The 27212-nt window shown below is 38.9% G+C and overlaps 1 protein-coding gene across 6 annotated transcripts in view; it reads right to left on the reverse strand.

Moving 5' to 3' along the window:
- GALNT1 (polypeptide N-acetylgalactosaminyltransferase 1) overlaps positions 1–27212 on the reverse strand; it is a 127111-nt gene that overhangs the window by 26315 nt on the left and 73584 nt on the right. For 5 of the 6 annotated variants that reach the window (XM_082354314.1, XM_082354315.1, XM_082354318.1 and 2 more), the window contains 2 exons: positions 9562–9728; positions 3953–4160 (listed from right to left, as the gene is read on the reverse strand). In XM_082354314.1, coding sequence (XP_082210440.1) covers positions 3953–4160; positions 9562–9728 — 375 coding nt within the window. Of the gene's footprint in view, positions 1–3952; positions 4161–9561; positions 9729–10607; positions 10630–27212 lie in introns of those variants that run through there. The other variant, XM_082354319.1, reaches the window with a different exon arrangement.

The raw sequence follows: 27212 nt of genomic DNA on the forward strand, positions 1-27212 counted from the left end.
TTTTTATAAACTTGAAAAAACACACATGCCCACAGCCCCTTCTAAGAAACAGTGCCCTCTGCTCAGAGCCCTTGGGAGCCACATTTTAGAGTATGTGATATCCTCCCCATCTGACTGGTGTCTTATTTGAGGAAATCTTTCCCTACTCCCAAATCACGAAGCTATTCTCCCATATTCTCTTCAAAAAGAATTATATTTTTGCCTTTCATGTTTACCTTTAATCCTTGTGAAACTGATTTTGGGTATTACATGCAATAAGTATCCAACTTCGTTTATTTTCCTTATGGATGAACAATTGTTCTAGCACTATTTATCTAACGGTCTTTTTTTTTCTTCTGCTGTAATCGTAAGTGCCTGCTCTGTCATAAATCAAGTTTTCATAGAAACATGGAGTGGCTCTGTTTCACTAGTCTATTTGTGAATTCCTGCATCAACACGTCACTGCCACAATTAAAATAGCTTTAAAATAAGTCTTGATGTCTAGTAGGGCAGGCCCAGTTGTACTTGACTCCTCTTTTTTCAGGGGTATTTTAGCTATTTTTTAAAATGTGTACTTCCAGATAAATGTTAGAATCAGCCAGTTTCTCCAAGAAAATTCTGTTGAGATTTTCAATTAGAAACACATTGAATTTATATAGATCAATGTGGAGAGAAATGACATTTTTTTTTTTTAAAAAGAAATTCACGTTCTTTTATTTATTTATTTATGACTGTGTTGAGTCTTCGTTTCTGTGCGAGGGCTTTCTCTAGTTGTGGCAAGTGGGGACCACTCTTCATCGCGGTGCGCGGGCCTCTCACCATCGCGGCCTCTCGTGTTGCGGAGCACAGGCTCCAGACGCGCAGGCTCAGTAATTGTGGCTCACGGGCCCAGTTGCTCCGTGGCATGTGGGATCTTCCCAGACCAGGGCTCGAACCCGTGTCCCCTGCATTGGCAGGCAGATTCTCAACCACTGCACCACCAGGGAAGCCCAGAAATGACATTTTTATATTGACTTTTCTATCCATGAACATTATCCTTCTTTCCACTCAAGATTATTTTCCAATGAATTTCAACAGTTTTCTATTTCATGCATCATTTGTTAAACATATTCCTAATTATAGCCTATGATTTCCATTGCTATTATAAATGATATCATTTCTTTTCTTCTTTTTACATTATATTTTCTAACTCTTCCTGCTGGTATGGAGAAGGCAACTGACTTTTCTATGGTGATCTTATGTTTGGCTACACTGCTAAATTCTTATTATTTCTACTACTTTGTGTATAGTTTACTTTTCTTTGTAAAAAACACATCATTTGCAATTGACAGCACTTTTTTTTTCCTTTCTAATTCTTATACCCTTTATTTATTTCTTATATTATTGCAAAAAATCTAAGGCTTCTAATAATACTGAGTAACAGTAATAATTCAGGGCATTCTTATCTTGTGCAATATCTTCCAAAAAATACTTTCTGCATTTCTCTATTGATATGATGTTTGCTAGTTAAGGGTGTGTGTGTGTGTAGCTAAATTAAATTAGTTTAGCTTCTTAAGTTAGTAAATTTCCATTCTATAATAGTTTACTAAGTATTTTTAATCATAAATCAATGTTCATTTTAATCATAAATGAACACTTTTTTCTGTATCTATTAAAGTGATTACAGAGTTTTAATGACAGAGTTTTAATCTCAGTTTCAGAAATATGTTAGTAGGGTATATTATGTGAATTGGTTCTGTAATATTACACTAAACCAAGTAGTAATGATATGTTACATATATTGATATGTTATATGATATGTTTTACTTTTATATATAAATATATATATATATGTTGATATATTAATAAATCTCAGTTGGATTCAGTTTGCTGGTGCTGTGAGATTTTTGTATTAGCATTCATGAGTGGGTTTGAGAAATTTTCCACATCTGTTCTGGTTTCATATCAACGTTATACCAGTCTCATAAAAAGAGCTGAATTGGTACCCCTTTTCTTTGTTCTGCTTACAAACCCTTAGGGGAGATCCCCTCCTCCACCCCATACCAAGGTTGAAACAGCCAAGTTGTCTTTGGTGTGGTGGGATTCATTTCTCATTCTAACACAGAAGTACAGACATCAGGAGCCTAGCTTTATACAGGTGTTTGCTATTTGTCTTCCCACTGCAGGCAGGGCCCAGGCCTTGGCTCCCATCCTCCCATCTGTTTGTCTTTCAAGGCAGAAGCTCAGTGTCACCTAAGTTCAGCAGAAACCCTACAAGTGAAAGCTGGCTTTAGTGCCCAGACTGCTTTACTTGTTTGCACTTTGTTCTGAGATCTGCAAAATTTCTTACTTTGCTGCCAACTTGGTGATGCATTTAAAAATGTATTTTGGGGACTTCCCTGGTGGTCCAGTGGTAAAGAATCCACCTTACAATGCAGGGGACACAGGTTCGAACCCTGGTCAGGAAACTTAAGACCCCACATGCTACAGGGCAACTAAGCCCGCACGCCACAAATACTGAGCTCTCGCGCCTCTACTAGAGACACTGTGTGCCGCAAACTACAGAGCACACGTGCTCTGGAGCCCATGCGCCACAACTACAGAGAGAAAAACCCACGTCACAACTAGAGAGAAGCCCATGCACCGCAATGAAAAATCCTGCGTGCCTCAATGAAGATCCTGCGTGCTGCAACTAAGACCCGACGTAGCCAAAAATAAATGAAATAAATAAATAATAAATAAATCTTTTTTAAAAAATGTGTTTTGTATTTATCCAGCACTTAGCTTTTTCAGTTGGAAACGTTATTCAGGATACCTAATCTACCACACAGCCCAACTGGAAGTTGTTGTGGTTGTTATTTCAGCCAATTTCCCTTTCATATTTCTGTCATCACCTCACATTGCTTTCTCTCCATGGGTCCAGGCTCCTGCTTCATAAAGGTTACACATTGTCTTTACGCAAGCAAACACTTCCTAAATCAGTCATCTGTTACATATAGAAAACAATTTACAGAAATATCCTATTTCTTCTTCAGGCAGTGTTCTTCTTCCTAAAGCTACTGTATCTTCTCATTGCCCAGGCAATTCATCTTTGAAAGGGGAGAGATGGGGACTTCCCTGGTGGTCCAGTGGTTAAGACTCCACGCTCCCAATGCAGGGGGCATAGGTTCGATCCCGGGTCAGGGAAAACGGGGGTTGGGGGGGGTGGGACGGGAGAGATGTAGGTCCAGCATTTGCTTACAAACAGAATAGATGCAATGACTTTGGCTCCCACTATGCTCTACTTGACTAGTAAAAGTTTATCCTGCTGAAATCTAAACCTTAATGTTAAGTTGACACAGCCAGCCTCTGGTTCAAACTTCAATGACAAGCAGAAATTCAACTAACATAGGTCTTGCAGACTGAAGTTAGGTTGTCTTCTCATATCTAGGAGCTAAGGCCAAGCCCAGCAGTAGGTAATTCTTTGAAAATTTTGCATCATGAAAGAGTACAACCATGAGCTTGCGCTGCTCCCAATGTTCTATCTGTATTATCCAAGATTACAGTCCTTTTCCATATACAATCAAGCATTTCAGGATCCCCACCCCCTTCTACTTTGTGCTACTGGCTGAGAGATACAGTCCCAGTAAGGATGCAGACAGAGAGGAGATGACCTGCTCACGCCCCAGTGTCAGCCTTAGAGAGCAGGGACAAGTAAAGGGCTTTATCCTACCTTCCCTGAGATCCGTATCTATCTGTTCTGCTCCCGTTTAGTGAAGAGAGCATACAGTATACATCCTAACATGTTTCCTAATCCATCCTCATTAACAAGACAGTCTGCAAACATTCCTTCCAGACTTTAGAACGTGGTCTTATTCATATTTAGTTTAGAGTACTCTTCATGGGTATTTTAAAGGAAAATATTTTTACATTTATTTAAAAACATGGAATTTTGCAACTTACCACAGTTTAGGACAAACGCACTGAAAACAATTTATAGACTCCAGAAAATTACCTGTCATGTTTGATCCTGGCTAAGAGAGGCTCCAGCCACCCCACTGTACATTCACAGTGAGCATCTAAAAAGGTGATCACTTGGCCTTTAGACACTGCAGCTCCTTTTAACCTAGCTCTGATCAATCCAGAACGTTGCTCCATTCGAATTACGTGAACTGGTACTTTTAATTTTTTCACATAACTCTCTAGAGGTCTTTTCAAAAAGTCTGAAAATTAATAAAACAAATTTTAAAAAATAACATGAAAAAACTGCGAGCTGGCATTATCCAGATGGAAGGCAATCTTGGTTTGCAATATTCATTCAACACATACCTACTGAGCACTTTCAGTGAGGCTCCCTGACTCACAAACCCATTTCACTTAGGAAGCCTTTTTATTTCCTGAGAGAATGTACCAGAACTGCCTCTCCTTTGTTACACGAGGAATTAGGGGAGAGCCTCTGGGCTCAGGCTCAGTCAAAGGCACGTTACCACGCTTCTCTAAGCAGCTCTCCGTCAGGCTCAAGTCTCCTTTTCTCTAATCATGCTTAAGGATCAGGAACAGAAAGAAGGTAGTTCAAGAGAATTAAATCCAGACCTCAATAGAGAGAAAGAACAGAATACGCAATAGCTGTTCGGGTTCGGAAAATTGTGGGGTTTCTTCAAAGGCAGAAACAAATTGTCTTATAGATTATCACAGTCTCTATGTAGTTCTTTTTCAGGAGGTGGGAAATGAGGTCAAGCTAGATGAGAATGCTGGACTGGAGCCGCCAAGACCAAACAGAACCCTTACCAGACCGGTCGGTCTAAGTAAAAAAGGTTTCCAGAGGGAAGGGCAATTGAAGAGGAAAAGAGAAAGGGAGAGTGAATGGGTGATGAAATCAGCAGCTATCCTAGAGAGATCAGATAGAGGTTATGCTCCTAAGCCAAGGCTTTCCTGCCTCCAAAGTACATAATTGATTTTAAAAAGCAGAAAAGGGTCCACTTCCTCAAACCAAAGACAAGAAACTTTTCAGATCAGGTTAGTTCATGGTGCTTATGCCAGAGAAGTGACGGACGGTGATCAAATGTCTTTCCAATTTGCCCCCATACAACAGGTACAAGGACAGTCTCTCTAGGGAAGGAAAAATTTGACACGGAGCTACTAGGACTCCTATGATTAGCTCTGTCCTGGGACCCCAGTAACGGAGGTCAGGGTGTAAGTATTAAGGGGCTCTTTAAATACTAAACGTGGGAATCCAAAGGGCTCCCTACATAGCGGAGAGGGAAAGACAAATAGTAGTGAAATGGTTCTTGTCCATTGGAACTGGTAAGACCTGACTGATTCAATAATGGCATAATCAGGACTATGAAAACTGTGAAAGAAAAAAAGGCCTCTGTGTCCCACTACACCAGAACACCAATCATTCCCATGTCTGCTAATACACTTCCTAAAATATCTGGGCTAAAAAGAGAATCTGAAAAATATGTGGAGAACTCCTATCTGATCACCATGATTTTATGAACCAAATCTTAGGGTCAGAAACATATATAACTTGATTCTGAGTAAAAAAAGGTGAGGGTAGTGCCAACCCCAATGAAAAACAACATTTTACCATTTTATGTCTATTTAATACAATGCCAGGTTCTTTACATATTTTATTTCATTTAATCCTCATAACAACCCTATGAGATGTCATTAAGCATATTTTAGACATGAAACTCTAAGGCTCAGAATATTAAATGAACTGATCAAGATGACACAGCTTATTAAGAGGTAGATCCAAGATTCAAGCCAGGTCTGCCTGACTTCAAAGCCCCTCTTTTCACCCACAGCAAGAAATCCTAGAAGGGAATTACTGAGAGAACAATTCAGGACTGTGGATTCACCCAACCTGATCCAAATTTAAATTGCTTTATGTCCAGAGTTTGACAGAATCTCATGTGGTTAAGGTGTGAGATATATTCTAGTACCTTAGACCAGTCAAATACGGCTGTGTCACAAACACTGTGTCTCCCAATACGTCTTCCCCAAAATATTAGACAGTTTAAAGTGCTTATTAAGAATCAAAGCAATCTAATCCCTGAATCCCGTATCTTTGAAAGTTATAATATTCTGTCCTGTCTATAATTAAAATGAAAAATGCATGATTCTCTGGTCTGGTAGTTGAAAAGAGTTGCTGTTCAACAAATTTTCTTGGTATCTTTGTTTGATGTCTTTGTGGCTTTCATGCAATATGGCTAAGAAATAGGTATCTTCCTAACACCTGATATAGAATTATGGACTCAGGGCTAGGTGGGGGATTAGGAACTATTTATTCAAACCTCATTTTATAAAAATGAAGCCATTGGGGGTTGTTAAGTGATTATGATTAGAAGGTACGATGTCATCTAAAAATAAGAGAGAATCTTATTTTATTAGAGTATCTTTACAGCTATTAGTCTATAAATGGATCCCTAGGCATCTCTGCATAAGGGAGTTGTGAGGCTGTCAGAGAGTGAATGTCAGGGAAAATTTCACTGCTCCCAGCAACATCTGAGAAATCTTAGCCAGAACTCTAAAGAGCAGCAGAAAGAGCAAAGAATTTAGAGTGTAATAAATCTGACGCCTAATCCCTACTTAAATAAGAACCTCTGTTTCCTTCTGTGTAAAATGAGAAAAACAATAGTTATCTCAGATTAAGAACATTGTATCAATTCTAAATCTTAACATAACCTTCTGAGATGACAACTGCATAACTTCGAACATGAACTAGGGATTCATCCAGACTCCGTCTTCATTACAGACCCCTTAACGGTAAAGTTATGACAGACATGAGCTACATAGCAGTTAAGAGGTTAAGCCCTAGGTTTATGCGAAGTCTCATTTTGCTCAATCAATAAAATAGGGATAATTAAAGCACCTACTCCATACTTAATAAATGGAGCTACTGACGACTCAGCAGGTTCACCATGACATCCAATACCTGAGGCCATGAGCCGACTATGCACACTACACAACCTAGTTAGGAAGTCTGTGCAGACAAGGAGTAGAAATATGGATCAGCTGACTGGTAGATTATTCTTTCCTTCCTTCACTGTCTGGACTGTCTACTGTGTGATAGGCACTGTGGACACCGAGGAGATGATGGTGAGCAAATAGTCCTGATGGAGTCATGGTGCCTGTCTGGGGGGCAGGGTGGGGGGAGACAGTCATTAAATAGACAAGTAAACAGGTAAATCTCTGGGGAGAGCTGTGGGAGTATAGAGTGTTCTGAGAGGTGCTCAGAGGGACATGACCCGGTCGCAGGAGGTCAGGAAAGCCTCTCTAAGTGCAACTTGATTCTGAGGAAACATACGAGCGGAACTAGGGGCTGGGGTGGGCAGGGAATGATCTGAGATATGACTGGAGATGCAGGCAGAGGCCAGGTCCTGCAGGCCTTAGAGGGAAGGCTTCTTTTTCTTTTAATTGAAGTATAGTTGATTTACAATGTTTCAGGTGTACAGCAACGTGATTCAGTTATATATACATATATATTTTTTTCAGATTCTTTTCCATTATAGGTTATTACAGGATACTGACTATAGTTCCCTGTGCTACACAGTAGGTCCTTGTTTAGAGGAAAGGTTTTAATCAGAGAAGTGACACGGTCAGGTCTGCACGTTTAAAAGCTCCCTCTGCACGCAGCATGAACAGACAGGATGGGGTGAGGATGTTTGTGGGGAGACTATTAGTCTGTTTCATCGGCCAGGTGAGAAATGAGGGTGCCATGGCTGTGCCTCATGAATAGGAAAGAGCGGACTTAGAGAGCTGGCTCTGGTTCCTGGGCCCAAAGTTACCACCTAAACAAGAAAGTTAGATTAGATAATTCTCAATCTGGATAGCAAGACTGCAGTTATAACCACAAAAACACAATGCCCAGGGGTTCCCAAATATCAGAAGTAGTGACCCAGGTGCCTGAGGCTTTCCATGCAGGAAGATATAGAAGAGCCAGGTCCCTGATCAGGGCTGTGGGGAGACGCTCAGGGTCCTGCTTAGTGACTAAGCCCGATGGGGCAGGGAGGCAGACACCTGCCCACACGTTTCCAATTACAGGTTTACAAAGGCTGGGGTGATTCAGAAGGGCCTACACGAGGGAGGTAAAAGATAACCGGGATACGTGACTATCTTTGTCACTTCAGGTTGCGGACATGTAAGTCTTGCTGGTTAGGCCACATCCTACAAAAACTTACTATTTCATAGCCTTCTCAGGCACTCAACAAAATAATGGAGAAAACAAAGGGGGGACTGGAAAAATAAATCATTTCATCTGAGGAAAAATATCTCTTCTTGAGGAACATTTAACAAATATCAACATATAAGTGAAAGTCACTTGCAGGATAGATGTTTGTATGAATCACTGCTAAAATTAACTTCAGTTAATTTTCTTAAACAGGGATTAATTAACTCCTAGCTAACAATTATCCACGTGGGGTTTATACTTCTATTGTCAACAGTAATTATTTAAGTGTGGTATTCTTAATTTATAACAGTTCTCATTCATTTTGACATTAATTACATTATATATTATTATTAAATGTTTTATGTAATTATAAACTATCTCCTTGATTAGATTAAGGAAGTGAGCTACAAGGCCCTTGAAACAGCAGGGCTATAACTAATTCTTCATTTGTACCTCTACAACCTGGCAAAGTAAGAAGATTTAAATTGTTATCAATGAGTAAATTACTCCCAATAATTAAGACAGGAAGTGATTAAATTCATCATGGTTAAATGTATATATTTAGTGTGGGCACAGGGAGGAGAAGGTATAATACTTGACTAAACTATTTTAGCAGATGCAATGAGAGATAGGCGAGAAAGTTGAAGATAATAACAAAAAAGGTTGAAAAGATGGGTCATGAAGTTTAAGGCTGCTTAAGGAAGGAAGGAAGAGCCGTTTTCCGTAGTTCCCTCCAAATTTTTCTCATGTGAGTACAGGAATATTGGGGGAAACACATGACACCAATGATCCTGAACAGCTGTGCTGTGAAAAAAAAGCCTGTGAAAAATTCTGAGATTCTTGGAAGAACGTCTGGGCAAGAGCCACTGTAGAGGTTCATCATGAGATCAGAAACATATTATATACCACTTTTTCATAAGTTCCTTCGTCACCCTTTATGTACCTAGCTATAGATTATCCCTGAACTTAGGAATGGAGGAAACGGAAAACCTACAAAGAATCTGGAGAACTAAGGCTCCCCCAGCTCAGGCTCTGTTTTGCTGTCAGGGATGCTTCCCACTGTACAGGGAACTAAATCTCTCTATTCACGGCTCTCAGTAGGAGCCAATCTTTCTCCACTGACTCAGGGCTGCAGCTTCCCACAGAGAAAATCCTGACAAAATTACGTGGTTTTTTTTTTTCCACTGTTCTGCATAAATTTTTATAGATTTCTTTTTAAAACAAGATTAAGATGTGACACAAACTAAATGCTAATTAAAGTAATATTTTAAGTTTCACAAGGGTGTAAATTTTTTGCGTATGTGAAATGAGTCCAAACGTCATAAATAACTTTTAGGATAAATTAGAAGTTTGTATAAAATTATTAGGTTAAAATGATAGCAACTAGTTTTTTAACCATTAATGACAAAAGGTGTAGCATATTATTGGCATTAAAATGTAAAATTTACCTCTTTCACTGGCATCATCTACTAGAACAATTTCTTCTAGCATGTGTCTTGGTGAACGATTAAGGACACTATGGACAGTTCGCAGAAGTGTGCTCCAAGCCTCATTATGGAAAACAATCACCACACTTGTTGTAGGAAGATTATCTGGATACACCTTTGTTTTACACCTAGAGACAAAGCAAATGCCTTTGTAAAACTGTTACAAATAGCATAATCAAGTAACCCAGACTAGAAGGGGTAATAGAAGAATAAGACAGGTGGCTCTAGTGGTGCAACTCTCAGTACTTCATTTATTTTAGTTTTGGTTAACGTTGCATGTTTAATAAAATAGTAACTACTTAGAGTTATATGGTTAGATTAAAACTATTTTAAAGATGTTAGTTATATTCTTAAAATCAGGCACCTCTTTCCTGACATGTTTTCTTTCTGTTGATTCGTTTTAATGGATAATGTACTAAGGCTATATTAATCCCAAAGTGAACGTATCTCAAGAATCCCATTAGACAAAAAATCAGAACCACTACAGTCTAACAGTTTAATAATCTAAGCAAAGGACTACCTTCCACAAAGGAAGTAAACTAATATTTACTGAGTATCTATTATGTACTGGTCACTGAAGCCTCCTAATAGTCCTGTGAGGTATCTGAAGCCACATTTCACAGACGAGAAGCAGAGGATGGACCAAGGGAGGGAGCGGCAGGGCCTGACTGGTAGCTCCACAGTCCTGATGCTGCCCCCTCCACAGTGAAATTCCCACATGCATCTTGTTTAGTACAGACTATCTTTAGAAATGTAACCATCAGAAAGACCAAACACACCCAAAATATCTGCACACAGAATCAATATACTAATTCTACATGGTCTCTTCTTTCAATCTTGCTAGCTAGATGAAACCGCTAGAAACAGACTAGCCAAGGGCAACAACAGCACTAAGTAACCAGGCATCAAGGCAGCTGTTTAGGACAAAGGCTCTCCTAAAGAGTGCATGTGTTACTCTTTCTTAGGGACCCCCAAATTTTAAGAGTTGTTCCAGCCTCTATATCCACCTTTTTTTTCTTGCTCTCGTAAACTCCTCAAACCTTGTGTGGTCTCTCCAATCTCGTCTATTATTACCTGTCAATGGGAGCGGAGAAAGGAGAGAAGGGGGAAGAATTGAGAAAAAATACCAACAAAAGCCCTCTTCTGAAGCTGCCACTATAAACCTACTCACTAAATGTGGCACCCTAGGGCTGCTGATTGGCAGCTGGAAGAAAAGGAAAATAGAAAAGGAAAAAGATGGCAAGGTAAAATAAAGGGGTTGAAAGAAGGAGAAACGAAGGAGAGTTCACTAGGGAGCCCCATCAGCACTGGTCCCTCCTCCCTCCCAGGAGAAAAGGGGAAACAAACAGCTTCCATTGTCCTTCTTCATTAAATCCCATTTCAGCCCCTCCCACCTCTTCACCGTTCCCAAGACTCCCTTTCACAGCGCGGTCTCCCTCTCCTCTCGCCAGCAACCTCACTGTCTATCCACCGACGCCTGAGACCACAGCCCCATGTCCACGTCAGAGTCCACTCCCCGCTCACCCTGTGTTCACACCAAGATCCACTAGAAAGCTGCCACACAGCCTGCCACCCTCTCTACAATCCCCTCCCTCCAGGTCTGGGCTAGAGGTGAAGTCCAAAAGACTAGCTGCCTAGGCTACAGGAAGGAAAACTATGGGAAGGTTCTTGGCATTCCAAATAGTACTATCTGAAAATAGTACCATTTTGTTTTTTATTATTATTTTCAGATAGTATTGATATAATAGCATTATATCAAATAGTATTACTTTTGGACAGTATTTATCAAAAACTCTGTTACAAATGGCGGCCAAATTATAGGTATCTCATTAGTACTATGCTTCAGGTACCTTGCAGGTGAGCAAGCCAAGACACTCATGTTTTCATGGGAAGGTGCATGCTGTATACCTGACTCGCAGACTACTGGAGCAGGACTGTGAAGTCAGGAATAGCTTGTGTATGGAGAAGGGGCGTTCAGAAAAAGACTTTCTAATATTATTTAACTGAATCATATTAAGTCATATGTAATCCTTTTTCACAAATTAATCCTACTTATTATTATAGGAGAATTGGGAAACAGAAAACAGTCATGGTGACTGTAAAGCTGCTAGCTTACTGAAACAACAAAAAGAACAAAATCAAGTGAGACACAGAAGATGATTAGGCAAATTCGCCATGCACCAACAGTACTGCTAGCCATGTGCATGGCTAGGAAGCAGGGAGGAAGACGACGGAAGACTCTTGAGATGGCAGGGTCTGCAGAAGAGGAGTGATAAGCCAGACTTATTACTAGGATGACACATTAAAGAATTAAATTCTGAAGTTGTACGGAAAGGAAGCAAGGCTATAGGAACACTGGAAATAAAGAAGACTAAAATGGAAATCATTCACAGCAGGATGGAAGAATCAGAAAGCAAAGCAAATTATTGGGACCCAGAAGAACAGATGACAAAAAGGAAAACAATTTCCTAAATCAAACAATTGAATTTAATCATTCAGAGAACATATAAATTCATAAATATTCTCTCAATGCAAAACAGAAAATATAGAGAAAATATGGGAAAATCTTCGTAACTGATCTCAAACAGGTAAACACACACATACTCCCCTCTACCTGAGAAAGCCATAAAGCACTTGAGAAGACCAGAGATGCTTTCAGCATTCTAGCTAAGCTTCTCCCATGGAGGGACCACCTGTCCTTGTGGGGCTGGAGGTGAGGGATCCCTTTGGGGGTAGGGAGCTGAGGATAAGCACAGGCAGTGTTATGAAGCAGTTTTCTTCCACCCTGTCCCAACTGAGTCTTTCATCCTCAGGGATGAAAATTAGCCAGTGTAAGTCTGTGCTACTTCAAAAAACAAAACGGGGCTTCCCTGGTGGCGCAGTGGTTGAGAATCTGCCTGCCAATGCAGGGGATGCGGGTTTGAGCCCCGGTCTGGGAAGATCCCACATGCCGCGGAGCAACTAGGCCCGTGAGCCACAACTACTGAGCCTGTGCGTCTGGAGCCTGTGCTACGCAACAAGAGAGGCCGCGACAGTGAGAGGCCTGCGCACCGCGATGAAGAGTGGCCCCCGCTCGCCGCAACTAGAGAAAGCCCTCGCACAGTAACGAAGACCCAACACACCCAAAAATAAATAAATACATAAAAATTAAAACAAACAAACAAAAAAAAACAAAGCAAAAACACCACACACAGATTTAACAACAGGGTGTGGGCTAGGAAGAGAGGGAAAAGAAGAGTCTTAACTTTTTACTGAAATATAATATACATTCAAACAAGTTGACAACCATAAGTATACAGGTGAATGAGTTTCCACAAAGTGACTGCATCAAGGAGTCAGCACCCAGATAAAGAAACAGACCATTACCAACACCCCAGAGGCTTCCTTTCTGCCCCTTCCCAAGGTAACCACTCCTCTGGACCTCTAGCACTACAGATGAATTTTACCTCTTTTTTAAATGCTTATTTAAAAGGAATAATACAGAGCAGTGGTCATCAAACTTTTTGACTCAAAACCCCTTTATACATTTAAAAATTGAGGATCCCTAAGTTCTTCTGTCTATGGGTTATAGCTATTAATATTTACATTATAAATTAAAACAAAATTTTAAAATAAAGAATCCACAAACACATATTACGTTAGCTATCAGAGAGATGATTTATCACTTTCATATAGTAACCCACTAAGAATTTATTGCCTCTTATCTCCAAATATATGCTTCACTGCCTGCTCTGGGATAGTGTAACTGGTTCCTATAAGCATTTCTCCTTTGCAGTTGGCAAGATGCATACATAAGCTTTGAGAGTCGAGGGTGCTGGAGGGACACTGCCGGAGGAAGAAACCTCCCTTCCTGGTTCTAGCATGCCTCCATTTGTTTTCTTCTCCTTCCTATAGGGTGGCTGCTACTGGAGTGTGTGGAAGACGCCCTAACGCATGAGTTTCAGTAGCACCCACAGGAAGCCTCTAAGTAAGTCTCCCAGGTACCCCAGCAGCTGGCTTCCCAGAGTTGGCTGCCTAAAGCCAGGAGGGGTGGCTGCTGTTTGGCAGTTCTGGCTCTGATTTCCTGCCCAAATGAGCTCCGAAGTGTATTTTATGCTTGTTACCCTGCTTTACCAGTCCCCACTCTGGAGGGTACTGTGCACTGGGTCTGGCCAGGGGTAACTGGCAAAGTTCTCTACCATCTACTGAAACTTCTCCAATGAGGTCTGAATCCCAGCCTTATGGAGGGGTCTCCCTTCCAAAGGTTTTCCTTCCTTGATAATTTTCCTTCCTTTACTACTATCTTTACTCCCTTATAGTTAATTCCATTATAGTTAGTAATTATTTATATTAAACTCTCTCTGTTCAAATTATTGTGTGATTTCTGACTCCCACCTGGACCCTGATCCACACAGCCTCTCAAACTCCACTGCACACTAGTTGATTAAGAGCAGAAAGGGCAAATAATACCTTAGTAATATTACGAAAACTGTTTTGACCTTGCAGACTTCTTGAAAGGACTTCAAGGACCCCAGAAGTCTCAGGACTACACTTTGGGAGCTATCGATACTGAGCATCCTTTTATGTCTGAATTCTTTCATTCAACAGTGTGGTTATGTATCGTCCATAATGTTGTATGCCATAGTTTATTTATACTGCCGTACAGTATTCCATTATATGAATACATAATCATAACATAATCATAACTTATTTTTCCATTCACCATTGATGGACATTAGCATACTTTCTAGTCTGGGCTATAATGAATAGTGCTGTGATAATATTCATGTGTATGTCTTTTGGTGACTACATGTATACATTTCTGTATTGTTGGGCAATAAAGGATATATAAGCTCAGCTTTAGTAAATACTGTGAAACAGGCTTCCAAAGAGGGTGTAATAATTTTCACTCTCACCATCAGTCTGTTAGAGTTCGAGTTGTTCCACATATTCACCAACACTTGGTATTGTGTCATTTTTTTAATGACCTTTTTTTGGGGTGGTGGTGAAAAGTTCTATGAGTTTTAGCATATGTATAGATTCATAAAACTATTCACCAAAATCAGAAAACAGAACAGTTCCATCTCCCCAAAGAACTCCTTTGTGTTATCCTTTTATACTCACACCCTCCCCCTACACCTAACATCCCCAGCAACCAACATCTGTTCTCCATTACTATAGTTTTATCTTTCCACAAATGTCATGAATGAGGTGTATAATCTTTCTTTCACCCAGGACAATATCTCTGAGATTCCTTTAAGTTGTGGTATCAGAAGTTTGTTATTTTTTATTGCTGAATACTACTCCATTCTGATATATTAGTTTGTTTCTTCATTCACCTGTTCTTCCCAGTTTTTTTGGCCATTATGAATAGGGTTGCTATAAATATTCGTACAAATTTTTGTGTGCTTTTATTTTCATTACTCTAGGAGGTGGGTCAAAAAATATCTTGCTGTGATTTATGTCAAAGAGTGTTTTTCCTATGTTTTCCTCTAATTTTATAGTGTCTGGTCTTACATTTAGGTCTTTAATCCATTTTGAGTTTATTTTTGTGTATGGTTGTTAGGGAGTGTTCTAATTTCACTCTTTTACATGTAGCTGTCCAGTTTTCCCAGCACCATTTACTGAAGAGGCTGTCTTTTCTCCATTGTATATTCTTGCCTCTTTTGTCATAGATTAGGTGACCACAGATGTGTGGATTTATCTCTGGGCTCTCTATCCTGTTCCATTGATCTATATTTCTGTTTTTGTGCCAGCACCATACTGTATTGATTACTGTAGCTTTGTAGTATAGTCTGAAGTCGGAGAGCCTGATTCTTCCAGCTCCGTTTTTCTTTCTCAAGATTGCTTCAGCTATTCGGGGTCTTTTGTGTTGAGATTAGGTTTGACATAAATACACTACCATGTGCAAAATAGATAGGTAGTAGGAACCTGCTGTATAGCACAGGGAGCTCAGCTCAGTGCTATGTGATGGCCTAGCTGGGTGGGATGTTGGGCTGGGGGGAGGGAGGTCCAAGAGGGAGGGGATGTGTGTATGCGTATGGCTGATTCACTTCGCTATGCAGCAGAAATTAACACAACATTGTAAAAGCAATTATACTCCAATAAAAAAAAACTTTTCGTGTGAACATGTTCTCATTTCTCTAGAGTAAATAAATATTCAGTAATGGGCTAGCTGGGTTACATGGTAAGTGTTAACAATGTAAGTGTAACTTTTAAACTGCCAAACTTTTCCAGAGAGACTGTATCATTTTTGCGTTCCCACCAGAAATATATGAGAGTTCCAACTGTTCTGCATCTTTGTTAGTACTTGATGCTGTCGGTATTTTTTATTTTAGCCATTTAAATAGGTATAGAGTGGTATCTAATTATGGTTTAAACTGGCATTTCCCCAATGGTTGGTGTCTTTTCATGTGCTCATTTGCTATTCATATAGCATCTTGGGTGAAGTGTCAAATCTTTTGACAACTTTTTATTGCATTCAATTCTTTTTTAATTTGGTTGAATGGTTTTTTTTAATTAAAAAATTATTTTTTAATTTTTTTAACATCTTCATTGGAGTAAGGGTTGAATGTTTGAGAGTCCTTTGTGTATTCTAGACACAAGCACTTTGTTGGATATCTAGTTTATAAATATTTCCTCTCAGTCTGTTGCTTGTCATTTGATTCTCTTAACAGTGTTTTCAACAGAGTGAAAATTTTAAAATTTGATGAAGTCCAATTTATCATTTTTTTTCCTTGATGAAATCATGCTTTTGATGTCATGTCTAAATACTCTCTGCCTAATGTAAGGTCCTGAATATTGTCCCTAAAAATTATAATATTTTAGGTTTTAGATTTAGATCTGTGATCCAATTTGAGTTAATTTTCATATAATACATGAGATTCAGGTTGGGAGTCATGTTTTTGCATATGAATTTCTAACTGTTCCAACACCATTTGTTGAAGAGAAAATCTTTTCTCTATTGAATGGCTTTTTACCTTTGTCAAAGATCAAATAGCCTAATCCCACTCCTGGGCATATATCTGGAGAAAACTCTTAATTCAGAAAGATACATGCATCCCAATGTTCACAGCAGCACTATTTACAATAGCCAAGATATGGAAGCAACCTAAATGTCCACTGACAGATGAATGGATAAAGAAGATGCGGTATATACATACATACATACATATATATGTATTTGTGTGTGTGTATGTATATAATGGAATATTATTCAGCCATAAAAAAGAATGAAATAATGCCATTTGCACCAACATGGATGGAACTAGAGATTATCATACTAAGTGAAATAAGTCAGAAAGAGAAAGACAAATACCACATGGTATCACTTATACGTGGAATCTAAAATATGATACAAATGAACTTATTTACAAAACAAAAACAGACTCACAGACATAGAAAACAAACTTATGGTTACCAAGGGGGAAAGGGGCTGGGAGAGGGGTATTATTAGGAGTTTGCGATTAGCAGATACAAACTACTATACATAAGACATAAACAAGGTCCTACTGTACAGCACAGGGAACTATATTCAGTGTCTTATAATAAACCATAATGGAAAAGAATATGAATATATAAAAGTGAATCACTTTGCTGTACAACTCAAACTAACACAACATTGTAAATCAACTATACTTCAATAAAAAAAAAATAGCCATATTTATATGGGTCTATTTCTGAGTTTTCTGCCCTGTTCCACTAATCTATATATCTATCTTTTTGCCAACACCACACTGTCTTGATTACTGCAGCTTTATAGAAAGTCTTTAAATTGGGTACTGTATTTCCTCCAACTTTATTCATCTTTTTCAAAATTATTTTATCTATTCTATTTCCTTTGCCTTTTCAAATAAAAATTTAAATCCCTTGCTGGGATTTTGAATGGAATTTCACCAAACATCTATTGGGGAGAACTGACATCTTTTATGTTGAGTCTTCCAACATAGCTAGAAAGCAGAGGCTTTAGTCTCCTCCCTCTGCTGCATACTTCCCAAGACTGTCCTGTGTTCCAGCTCACGCTGTCAGAGACAGAAAAAGAAAAGCAATGGGAATTCTACCCATGCTCCGGACACCAGAGTTGTTCTAGTCAGAGACAATTCCCTTCAGATGTTTAGTGGCTTCCCTGGCCACTGCTCATGGCTGTGCTGCCTGGCAATACTGCCTAGGGGCTGAGATTGTGGGGCAGGTAAAAAAAAATTTTTTTAAAGAGATGGGTTAGGGGAGAAATAAGGGTTTTACTCCACTCTCTAACCCTTAAGAGACCCTCTTCTTGTATCCCAGACCAGAGAGGGCTTCTTCTGGGGCTCTCCTTCTGTACCCACAGCACAGGTCCAAGTTTTGGACTGGTACAATTTTAAATAGAAGTGGAAAGTAGACATCCTTTCCTTATTTCTGATCTTAGGGGGGAAGATTCCAGTCTTGTACCATGAAGTGTGATATAACATTGGAAGCATGACCCATAAAAGAAACAACTGATAAATATGACTTCATTAAAATTAACTTTTTGTGTGCCATTAAGCACATTCTGTGCCTAGTTACCATTAAGGAAATGTAAAACACAAGCCACAAACTGAGAAAATATTTGGAAATCATATGTCTGATAAATGATTTGTATCCAGAATACATAAAGAACTCTTACAACTCAGTAACAGGAAGACAAATAATCCAATTTAAAATGGGCAACATATTTGAAGAAACATTTCATCAAAGATATAAGAATGGCTAAGTACATGAAAAGATCCCCAATATCATTAATCATTAGAGAAACACAAATTAAAATCACAATGAGACACCAGTTCATACCTAGTAGAATGGCTACAGTAAAAAAGACAGTCAAAAATAAGTGTTGGTGAGGATGTGGAGAAACTAGAACCCTCATACATTGCTGGTGGGTACGTAAATGGTGCAGCCACTCTGGAAAATAGTTTGGCAATTTCTTAAATAGTTAAAGTTATCATGTGACCCAGCAATCAGGAATTTGCCCAAGAAAAACAAAACTATATATCCACACAAACACCTGTAACACAAATGTTCTTAGCAACATTATTCATAATAGCCAGAAAAGGGGAACAATTCAAATGTTCATCAACTGGTGACAGGAGAAATAAATGTGTTTTATCCATACAGCTGAATAACACTGGGCAATAAAAAGGAACAAAGGATACATGCTACAACACGGGAGAATCCCAGAAACATTATCCTCCGTCAAAGAACCCAGACACAAAAGACTTCATATTATATGATTCCACTTACATGAAATGTCCAGATAAGGCAAATCTATATACACAGAGTACATTAGTGATAACTTAATCCTAGGGCTGAGAGTGGGAATGGAGAGTGCGAATGGAGAGTGACTACACCACAGACCTTTTTGGGGTGATGGAAATTTTCTAAAAGTGGTGATACTTGCATAACTCTGCAAATTTACTCAAAATCATTGAATTATTCACTTTAAATGGGTGCATTTTCTGGCTCCAGGAAAGATGGAGTAAGTGCACTCCACTCTGTTACTCCCAGTGGGCGGGACCATAACTCCTGGACAGGATACATGGAGCAGCTGTCTGAGGGGACACTGAAATGTAAATGGTAGCAGGTCAACTAGTGAAGGAGACTAGAATTTGAAGTTCCATCTAACCAGTGGTGAGTTTTCCATTCTTCCCCCTCTGGCATTAGTCAGGCTGCACTCAAAGGCAGTTCCACAACTGGAAGCATGCACTAGAAGCACAAAGAAAGAGTCCCAAGATAAGCTCTCTCCTTCTGGTCTGGGAAACTAGTAAGGGGTGACCAAAGGCCAGAGAGAGATTAAACTCCACATCCACATTCCCAGCCTTGTTTTTCTTTCTCCCTCCTCTCCTACCCTAGCAAGTTTGAGTTTGAGAAGCACTAGATTGGAGTAATGAGTCTCTGGGAGGTGGGATGTCTGCAGAGATCAGAATTAGCTAAGCATCTTTATTTAGGTTTTTATTTTGATCAAAGGACATGTACATGCTTAAAAAATAAGCTGTCAAAAGCTTGTTTAAAAAGGCTGTACAACAGAAACTAACACAGTATTGTGAAGAAATTATACTCCAATAAAGATCTATTTAAAAAAAGGCTGTTCCCTCATCTCTTTGCCACTTCTCCCTTCCCATAGAGCAGACATAATTCTAAGTACTATATCTGCATTTTTACTTGATTTTTCCCTAGTTGTAGATATTATATATTGATTTCTTACTACAGAATATGAGGATTTATCTCACTCCTATCTCCCCCAACACATACACTTGCTAGTCTCTCAGTCTCCCAAAATTATATTATAAATTTGGATATATCACTACTGAATGTATATTAGAGCTATGTAAAATGCTATTCATAGCTGAGTCATATATTATGAATAATATTCCTCTTTCTGCACAACATTCCCCTCCATTTCACCCTGGATTATCCCCCCACTCGTCCTTAGTTTTCTATGTATTTGTCACTAATTCAAACCCCCACTCTCTACAAACTGTCTGAAAGTCTCTTAAGGTGTTCAGAAGCACCAACTATCAGTATAGTATCAGTGGAATCTTCTTAAAGCAATCTCTCCTGAGGTTTTCTGGGCTGCCTCCCTCCATGCTTGCACCACTGTCATCTGGGGCTCTCCCTTCGCCACCTGCCCCCCAGCCCCGCCTGGGATTCTGTTCTCTCTCTGCACACTGGATTTCCTCTCTTCTATACAGCATGTCTTTCTCTTAGTTTTACTCCTTTGTTTTGGCAGAGAGCACAGACTGAGAAAGGATGAGGGGAGATGGCAGGTGTTTCAGACTACACCATCACTTCCATAGTGGGCTGATGGTATTAATGGGAGTGAGTTATATACTAGAGTAGATTGAAAATCCCATTTTTATAATTTTTAAACAATGAGCAAAAACACGAGTGGTTTCATTTCTGTCCCTGTATACAATACTAATTAAAAGATGTCCTGCATAATGAGTACTCATTTTATAAGCGAGTGAGAGGATTACTGAATAAACTCTAATGCATGAAATTCACTATGTGGTCTGAGAGTTAGCTTGAGTGCCTGCCTGAGTGACTCAGCAGTGTTTCAGGAAATAAAGACATTAATAAATTTGCTTAGGATAGTGTTCAACTCAGCAAGACTAGGCTTACCAGAGAAATCAATCCACACAAATACCTAAAAATTCAGGAATACAGAACAACAGAATTCCCTTGATAATTATTATTTCTATGATTTTTCAACAGTTAAAGTCCCACTGTACTTATCCTAACCCTCTTAGGGAGTGAAATGGCATTAAGAGTTTTATATGCATTATCCCACTTTATCCTTACAACAACCCTAAGACAGAGGTATTATTCTCCCAATTTTAAAGATGGGAAAACTGAGGCTTACAGAAATGAAGTAGCTTGATTCCAAATCAAGGTGAATATGCACAAATAACCTAATCCTCATCTCCATGTCCCTTTGAGTATGATTTTCAGAGTATTCTTTTGTCACCCACCAAATTTACCTGACACTACCATTTATCAACGACAAGTTAAAACACTGTCTGGCAGTGTTTGGCAATGTTACATAATTTCTCCTCCATGTACTCTCATTCAGGCAAGATCAATGAAGATCTAACCATAAAAGTGATGGCCAAGCACACTGACTAAGATTACATGTTTTATCATTGACACATTTCACTTGAGTCACTTCTTGACCATACTTTTGCATAAATTATTTAAGCTCCCCAAGCTGAGTTTACCAATTTGTAAACTGGGCATACTACTACCATTTTGCTCAACTGTTTAAATAGGATAATGTGTATAGTCCTGGGTACATAATAAACACTCAATAAGTGGTATTATTATTACTTTTTAAGCATCTGAGACTAATTATATAGGATGGAATTGCCAAATGAGGTGCTTTGAATTTGTATTAATCTCCTTCCCTAAGATTATACGTTACAAAGATTATTCCTTGACTCTTAATTCTATTGAACTCTTCTTGACACTGGAACAATGTTATTCTTTCCTCCAGTCGCCTTCAGAAATGTGCCCCTGGAGACCCTACAAGGCAGTAAAGGTTCTGGCACAGGGTGATCCGGACACTCCAGCTATACTACCAGTTAACCCTACAGCTTAGAACCCCCAAGGCTTTTCTGGATTCAGATAAGGGGGTGAAAAAAGCTGCTCTCTAGGGGCTGTCCCACACTACTCCTCCTTCCACCTCTGGGAATCGGTCTGAAAACCACCTGCTGGCCAGTTTTGTCCATCTCAATGTAGGGATATTTAAATATTAGGCTGACAGTTCTCATTTCACATTTCATTGTGAATACACTTCAGAAGCCAGACAGTGATGAGTGAAAAAGAGTGAGGATGGAAAAGCATGCTTGGAGTAAGCTTTTCCTGAGAACTGCACTGGTACCCGGAGCTCATTCTCCCTGAACAGAGGCCTTCTCTGCATCCTAGGCCAGTGAGTATTCAAAGCACTACAGAGCCTCCCAGCAGCTCTTGTTACTGTCCAGATTGTACAGGTAAGGATCCCGAGGTACGGAAAGGTGAATAACTTGTCCAAAGCCACACAGCCAATAATGGCAGATCCAGACTTTGCCAGCATCAAGACATTAATGAGAAATTCATCTAGATACAATTCAAAAAAGGAGAAAAAATAAGAGTATAGATTAAGAAGCTCTAGTATATGCACACGAGCAGTTCCAGAAGAGCAGACCAGAGGGAATGGTGGCACAGCAAAATTTGAGATTATAACTAGAAATGTTCTAGAAGTGAAGAAAATGAATGCTCAGATCAAAAATACACTATGTACACTGACTATGTAGATGAATTCACACCTTGACAGACATTACAATGGGCCCAGATCTCACCACTAAAGGAATAAAAATAAAATGTGAAGTTTCCAAACCAAGAGAGAGAAAAACATGAATACTAAAAATTTTATCAACTGAAACTGTATCAATTAGCAATGCAGGAAAGGAAGGAAAAAAAATGATGGTAAACAGAAAACAAGATTTATTAGATGGAACTTTATAAAGCTGTCATTTTCAAGGTCAAAAATGAATATCAATTTCATATGGTTCAACCTAAAAGAAATAAGTCTAAATATATCAACAGTCACAATAAATATACATGCATCAAACTCAACTATTAGAAACAAAGATTATATGATTTAAAAATACAAAATTCAGCCATTTAGTAGAGATACACCTAAAACAAAAACCATACAGATGGCTGAAAGTAAAAAAACAGAAAAAGAAAAATGACATACCAGGAAAATGTTAGACTAAAAGTGATGTAACAATATCAAAATCAGGCGGAAGAAAGTCAATAAAGATACACGAACATTGAGTTTAAAAAACACACATGCGTGCGTGCGTGCGCGCGCGTGCGCGCGCGCACACACACACACACACACACACACACACACACACACACACACACACACAGTAAATTGTCTTAAATGCATCCAACGATGCAGCCTTGAAAAGTAAACTAATAGAATGAGTTAGGGAAATTGTCAAATCCACAATCATAGTGGGAGTTCTTTTTTTATACAAATTAATCAGAATCTAATAGAGTATGCACACTAAAACAGACAAAAACAAAAGTAACAGGCAACCAGACCATGTTATTTTCAACAGCAGAGGAAACATTTAAAAAAACCTGCACACTTTCTAGATCACAAAGGTTTCAACACATTTCAAAAAGACAATCCTTACTGATCATTAATCTAGGAATCAATAACAAAAATGAGAAAATCAAAAGGCAAAAAGAAATGTAAACAGAAATTTAAAAATGTACTTCTAAGTCATCCTGGGTTGAATAGAAATCAAATGGAAATTACAAACTACTTGTAAATGAATTAGGATGAAAGTAGTACACATAAAACTAGCAGGGTGCACTGACATGATTCACAGATGTAAATTTAGAGTCTTTAATGAATTTATTAGAAAACAAAAATATTTTAAATTAACAGGTTAAGCATTTAACTAAGGAAGTGAGAAAACAGATTAAACACAAAATAGAAGACAAGATAATTACATAGAAAACAAGTTTTTAAAAACTGGATAAACAAAAGGAAAAGCTACTCCTCTTTTAAACTTAAAAACTGCAAACCACTAGCAAGACTGACTAAGGAAAAATGAGAAAAGAAACAAACAATATTAGAAATGAGAATAGGCACATAATTATAGATCTAGTGAAAATGTTTTAAAAGCATCAGGTACTGAAGATAATGCTATGAACAAATAACAAAAATCCCAAGCCTTCCAGGTCATCGTGAATTACCCAAATTCTAATGGCGATTTGGCTAACTAAAGCTCATAATCTCTAAACCTTTCCACTGTGCTCTCTGGAATTCATGGTTACTGTCATTAGCAAAGTTCCCAAATATTCACAATCTCTTCTCTGAATATTCCCTTCATATTCTACACTAATTAAAATATCACCAAGAATACTGCCTCCTGAGTGGTCTTTCAAGAGAAGGCTGGCTTTTCTTCAACATCCCTTGAACCACTGAGTCTGGAAGTGGGGGCAAGTATATCCCTTGTTCCTCATCGCTATTTCAAGACTTATGTTTCTCCCTCTTCCCTAAGAAGGCTCAGGTCCTTTAAAGAAGGTGCTATCAGAAGTTTCCAACCCATCCTTGGTAGAGTCATCTGTCACCTTCCCTACCAATTCCATCACTAGTCTTGTCATCACGTTATCAGTCATTTTAGTTTCCATGCAGTCGATTTATCAATACTTGGCCTCTCAGATCTTTGCTCTGCTCTGTTCTCCTCCACCATATATCATCCACTTACTTTCATGCTATGCCCTTAGACCACAGCATTACTGATAATCTCCATTTAAGCATCCCAATCTCTGGTCACCATTGCTCCTTCCACCTCCCATCCCCACTCCCTCCCCCTGACATCCTGGCTTGTTCCAACTCAGTTACTCCAATAACCCCAGATCCTTAGCTTTCTTCATTGGGATCTCAAATCCAGACCCTTCCATCCTTTTACTTTCTGTGACCCTCTTCATGTTTTCCAGGACTCTTTATTATAATCACTGTCTTGTATCTCCCTATTCTATCTCACTTGCTTGGCAATATCCCAATAGCTAAATCCAACTTTCCGCTGATTCTGCATCTGCACTAGGGCTGCTGAATATGGCTAAAGAAAACATATGAGCATGCTGAATGGTCTCATTTTCAATTTACAAACACAAACCTCAAGGAGGCTCTCAGCACTGTCCAGCACTCCCACTACATCTCCTGGTGTAACTCCTGCAAACTGCTCCACATCTCCTGAGATTCCCAGTACCTTTCCTACCCTCCTCACTCACAGGTGTTAACCTTGTTTCTAATTTCACTGAAAAAAGCCATCAGATGAGGATTCCCATACTCCCATCAACACACTGACCATCCTCTAGACATCTGTGATCATGAACATTGTGCCTTTTCCCCATTATACAATGTCTGCATTATCCCTGTTCCTGTCTGAAGCCAACTACATTCCTTCTCACCTACTCAAGTTGAATGCTCTTGCTATAATACTCCCCTCTCAAACTTTCCCTCAGTGGGATCATTTCTATCAACATACAACCATATTGTACTATATGCCATATTACAGAAGAAAAAGAAAATGTCTCCCTTGATTGCACAATCTCCCCAGCTAACTGCCCCATTTCTCTTTTTCCAACAATTACACCTCAAAAGCACTGCTATACTTGCTGTCTCCACTGCTTCCCTCCCACTTTGTTTCTCCCACTCTTTTTTCAAGTTGATTTTATGGGAAGCATAACAGAGTGCAAAAACCATAAATTTAGAGCAAATGAGATATCACAAGTAAATGCTCATGTAATCATGACTCAGATGAAGAAACAGAACACAGCCAGCACCTCATTAAGTCCCTCTTGCTCCCAATACCTTTTCTTTCCTGTCGAAAGCACTATTTAGTTTCTCAGTATATACCTTTTGGATTCAGCAGATGCCTCTAGATAAAAAGTAGCCTCCAAATTCTATGCTCATTTCTCTGGGTTTCCATCTTCTCCCAGATGTTGGCTCTGTAATTTTTCACTACCTTCTAAGCTGTGCTTTCTAACCTCTGGATGTTTTCAAGAGGATGATTTTTCTAACTCTCTAGATGTTCTCATTTGGAGAGTTGGTCCAGATCACCAAGGCCACCATTAAAGAAATGGAAAGTCTCCCCATTCTTTTAAACCACGGTTTCATTGCCTATCACTCCATAGAAACAATCCTGTCCAACAGCCTCTCCACACACTGAAACCATCGGTCAGTTTAGAGATCTCAACTTAACCTCTCAGCAGCGTTTAACACAGCTGGCCACTTCCCCCTTGAAACATTACCTCACCTCTCCTCAGCCTCTTGCTAGATCTCCCTCCTGTTCTAAATCTTCAGAGGCTGGAACATTAGCTCCCTAATCCTTTTTTCACCTCATCCACTCCAGTGGCTGTCAACCAGTCCCGTGACTTTAAATTCTCTTATCCCTTAATGACTCCAGCTTCAATCCCTCCCCTGAACTCCAAGATTTTACAAATATGTGCTAACAATTCTTGATCTCTATTCCCGTATTTCTCCTCTCCTTTCCATCTTGGCAAGTATGACTTTAATTCAGATAGCTAATCAGGCCTAAATTCTTAACTTTTCCTTTTCTCTTTTACTCCACATCCAACCTGTCAGCATTCTGATAGCTTCCATCTTAAACATACAATCAGAATTTGAAAACTTCTTCACCTGTGCCAGCCTCATCCATGCCACTATTATATCTCACTCATGCCACTACTATCCTCTGCGTGAATATGCAGAGCAATGTAATCTCTCAGCCACTGCAGCTGGAAAATGTAAACTGGTGAAACCACAGTGGGAGCAATTTTTAAAAACATCAAATGAAATTAAAAAGTGCATTCCTCTCAACACAATTATTTTGCATCTCTGTGCAACTGACCATAACACATGGTAACAAATACATTTTACGTCACTGTAAAACATACATTCTTAAACAATGATTAATGAAAAAAAACTTTTATCACATGAGATACACTCCGGTATCTTCTATTTCACTAATTAAAATGCTAACAGGTATTCACATTGTGTATGAAATACCATAAAAAAAAAAACTTGAGGCCTAAGGTCTTCTAAATTGATCTCATGATCCATTAATGACTAAGGGGTCATGACCTACAATTTGGAAAGCACTGCTCCACAGAAAACTGTTACATCTGTACAAGAGAATACATGCTTGTTTAAAAAGGATATTTATAGACATTCTGTAACTGTAAAGTATATACATCTAAGCAAAAGCAAAATAGATAAATTATGGTGTATATTCCCACAATGGACTTCTACAAAGCAGTTAAAATGAATGACCTAGAACTACATGTAATGACATGGCCAAATTTCAAAATCAACGCTTGAACAATTTTAAAGTTGCAGAAGAATATGTGCATATGCTATGCTAGAATTTGTTGTTAAAAATATGAAACTATATATTATTTAGGTAGATAGATAGATAGATATAAACATGCACAGTAATGATAAATGCAAAAATCAGACCTATGGTTAGAGAGGAATGGAATACAACTGGGAAGGGGTACACAAATGGTTTCAACAGTAGCTGTAAAGTTTTATTTTAAAAACAAATTATGAA

This window comes from Balaenoptera borealis, assembly GCF_965194805.1.
Source record: "Balaenoptera borealis genome assembly, chromosome: 14".
Taxonomy (NCBI): Eukaryota; Metazoa; Chordata; class Mammalia; order Artiodactyla; family Balaenopteridae; genus Balaenoptera; species Balaenoptera borealis.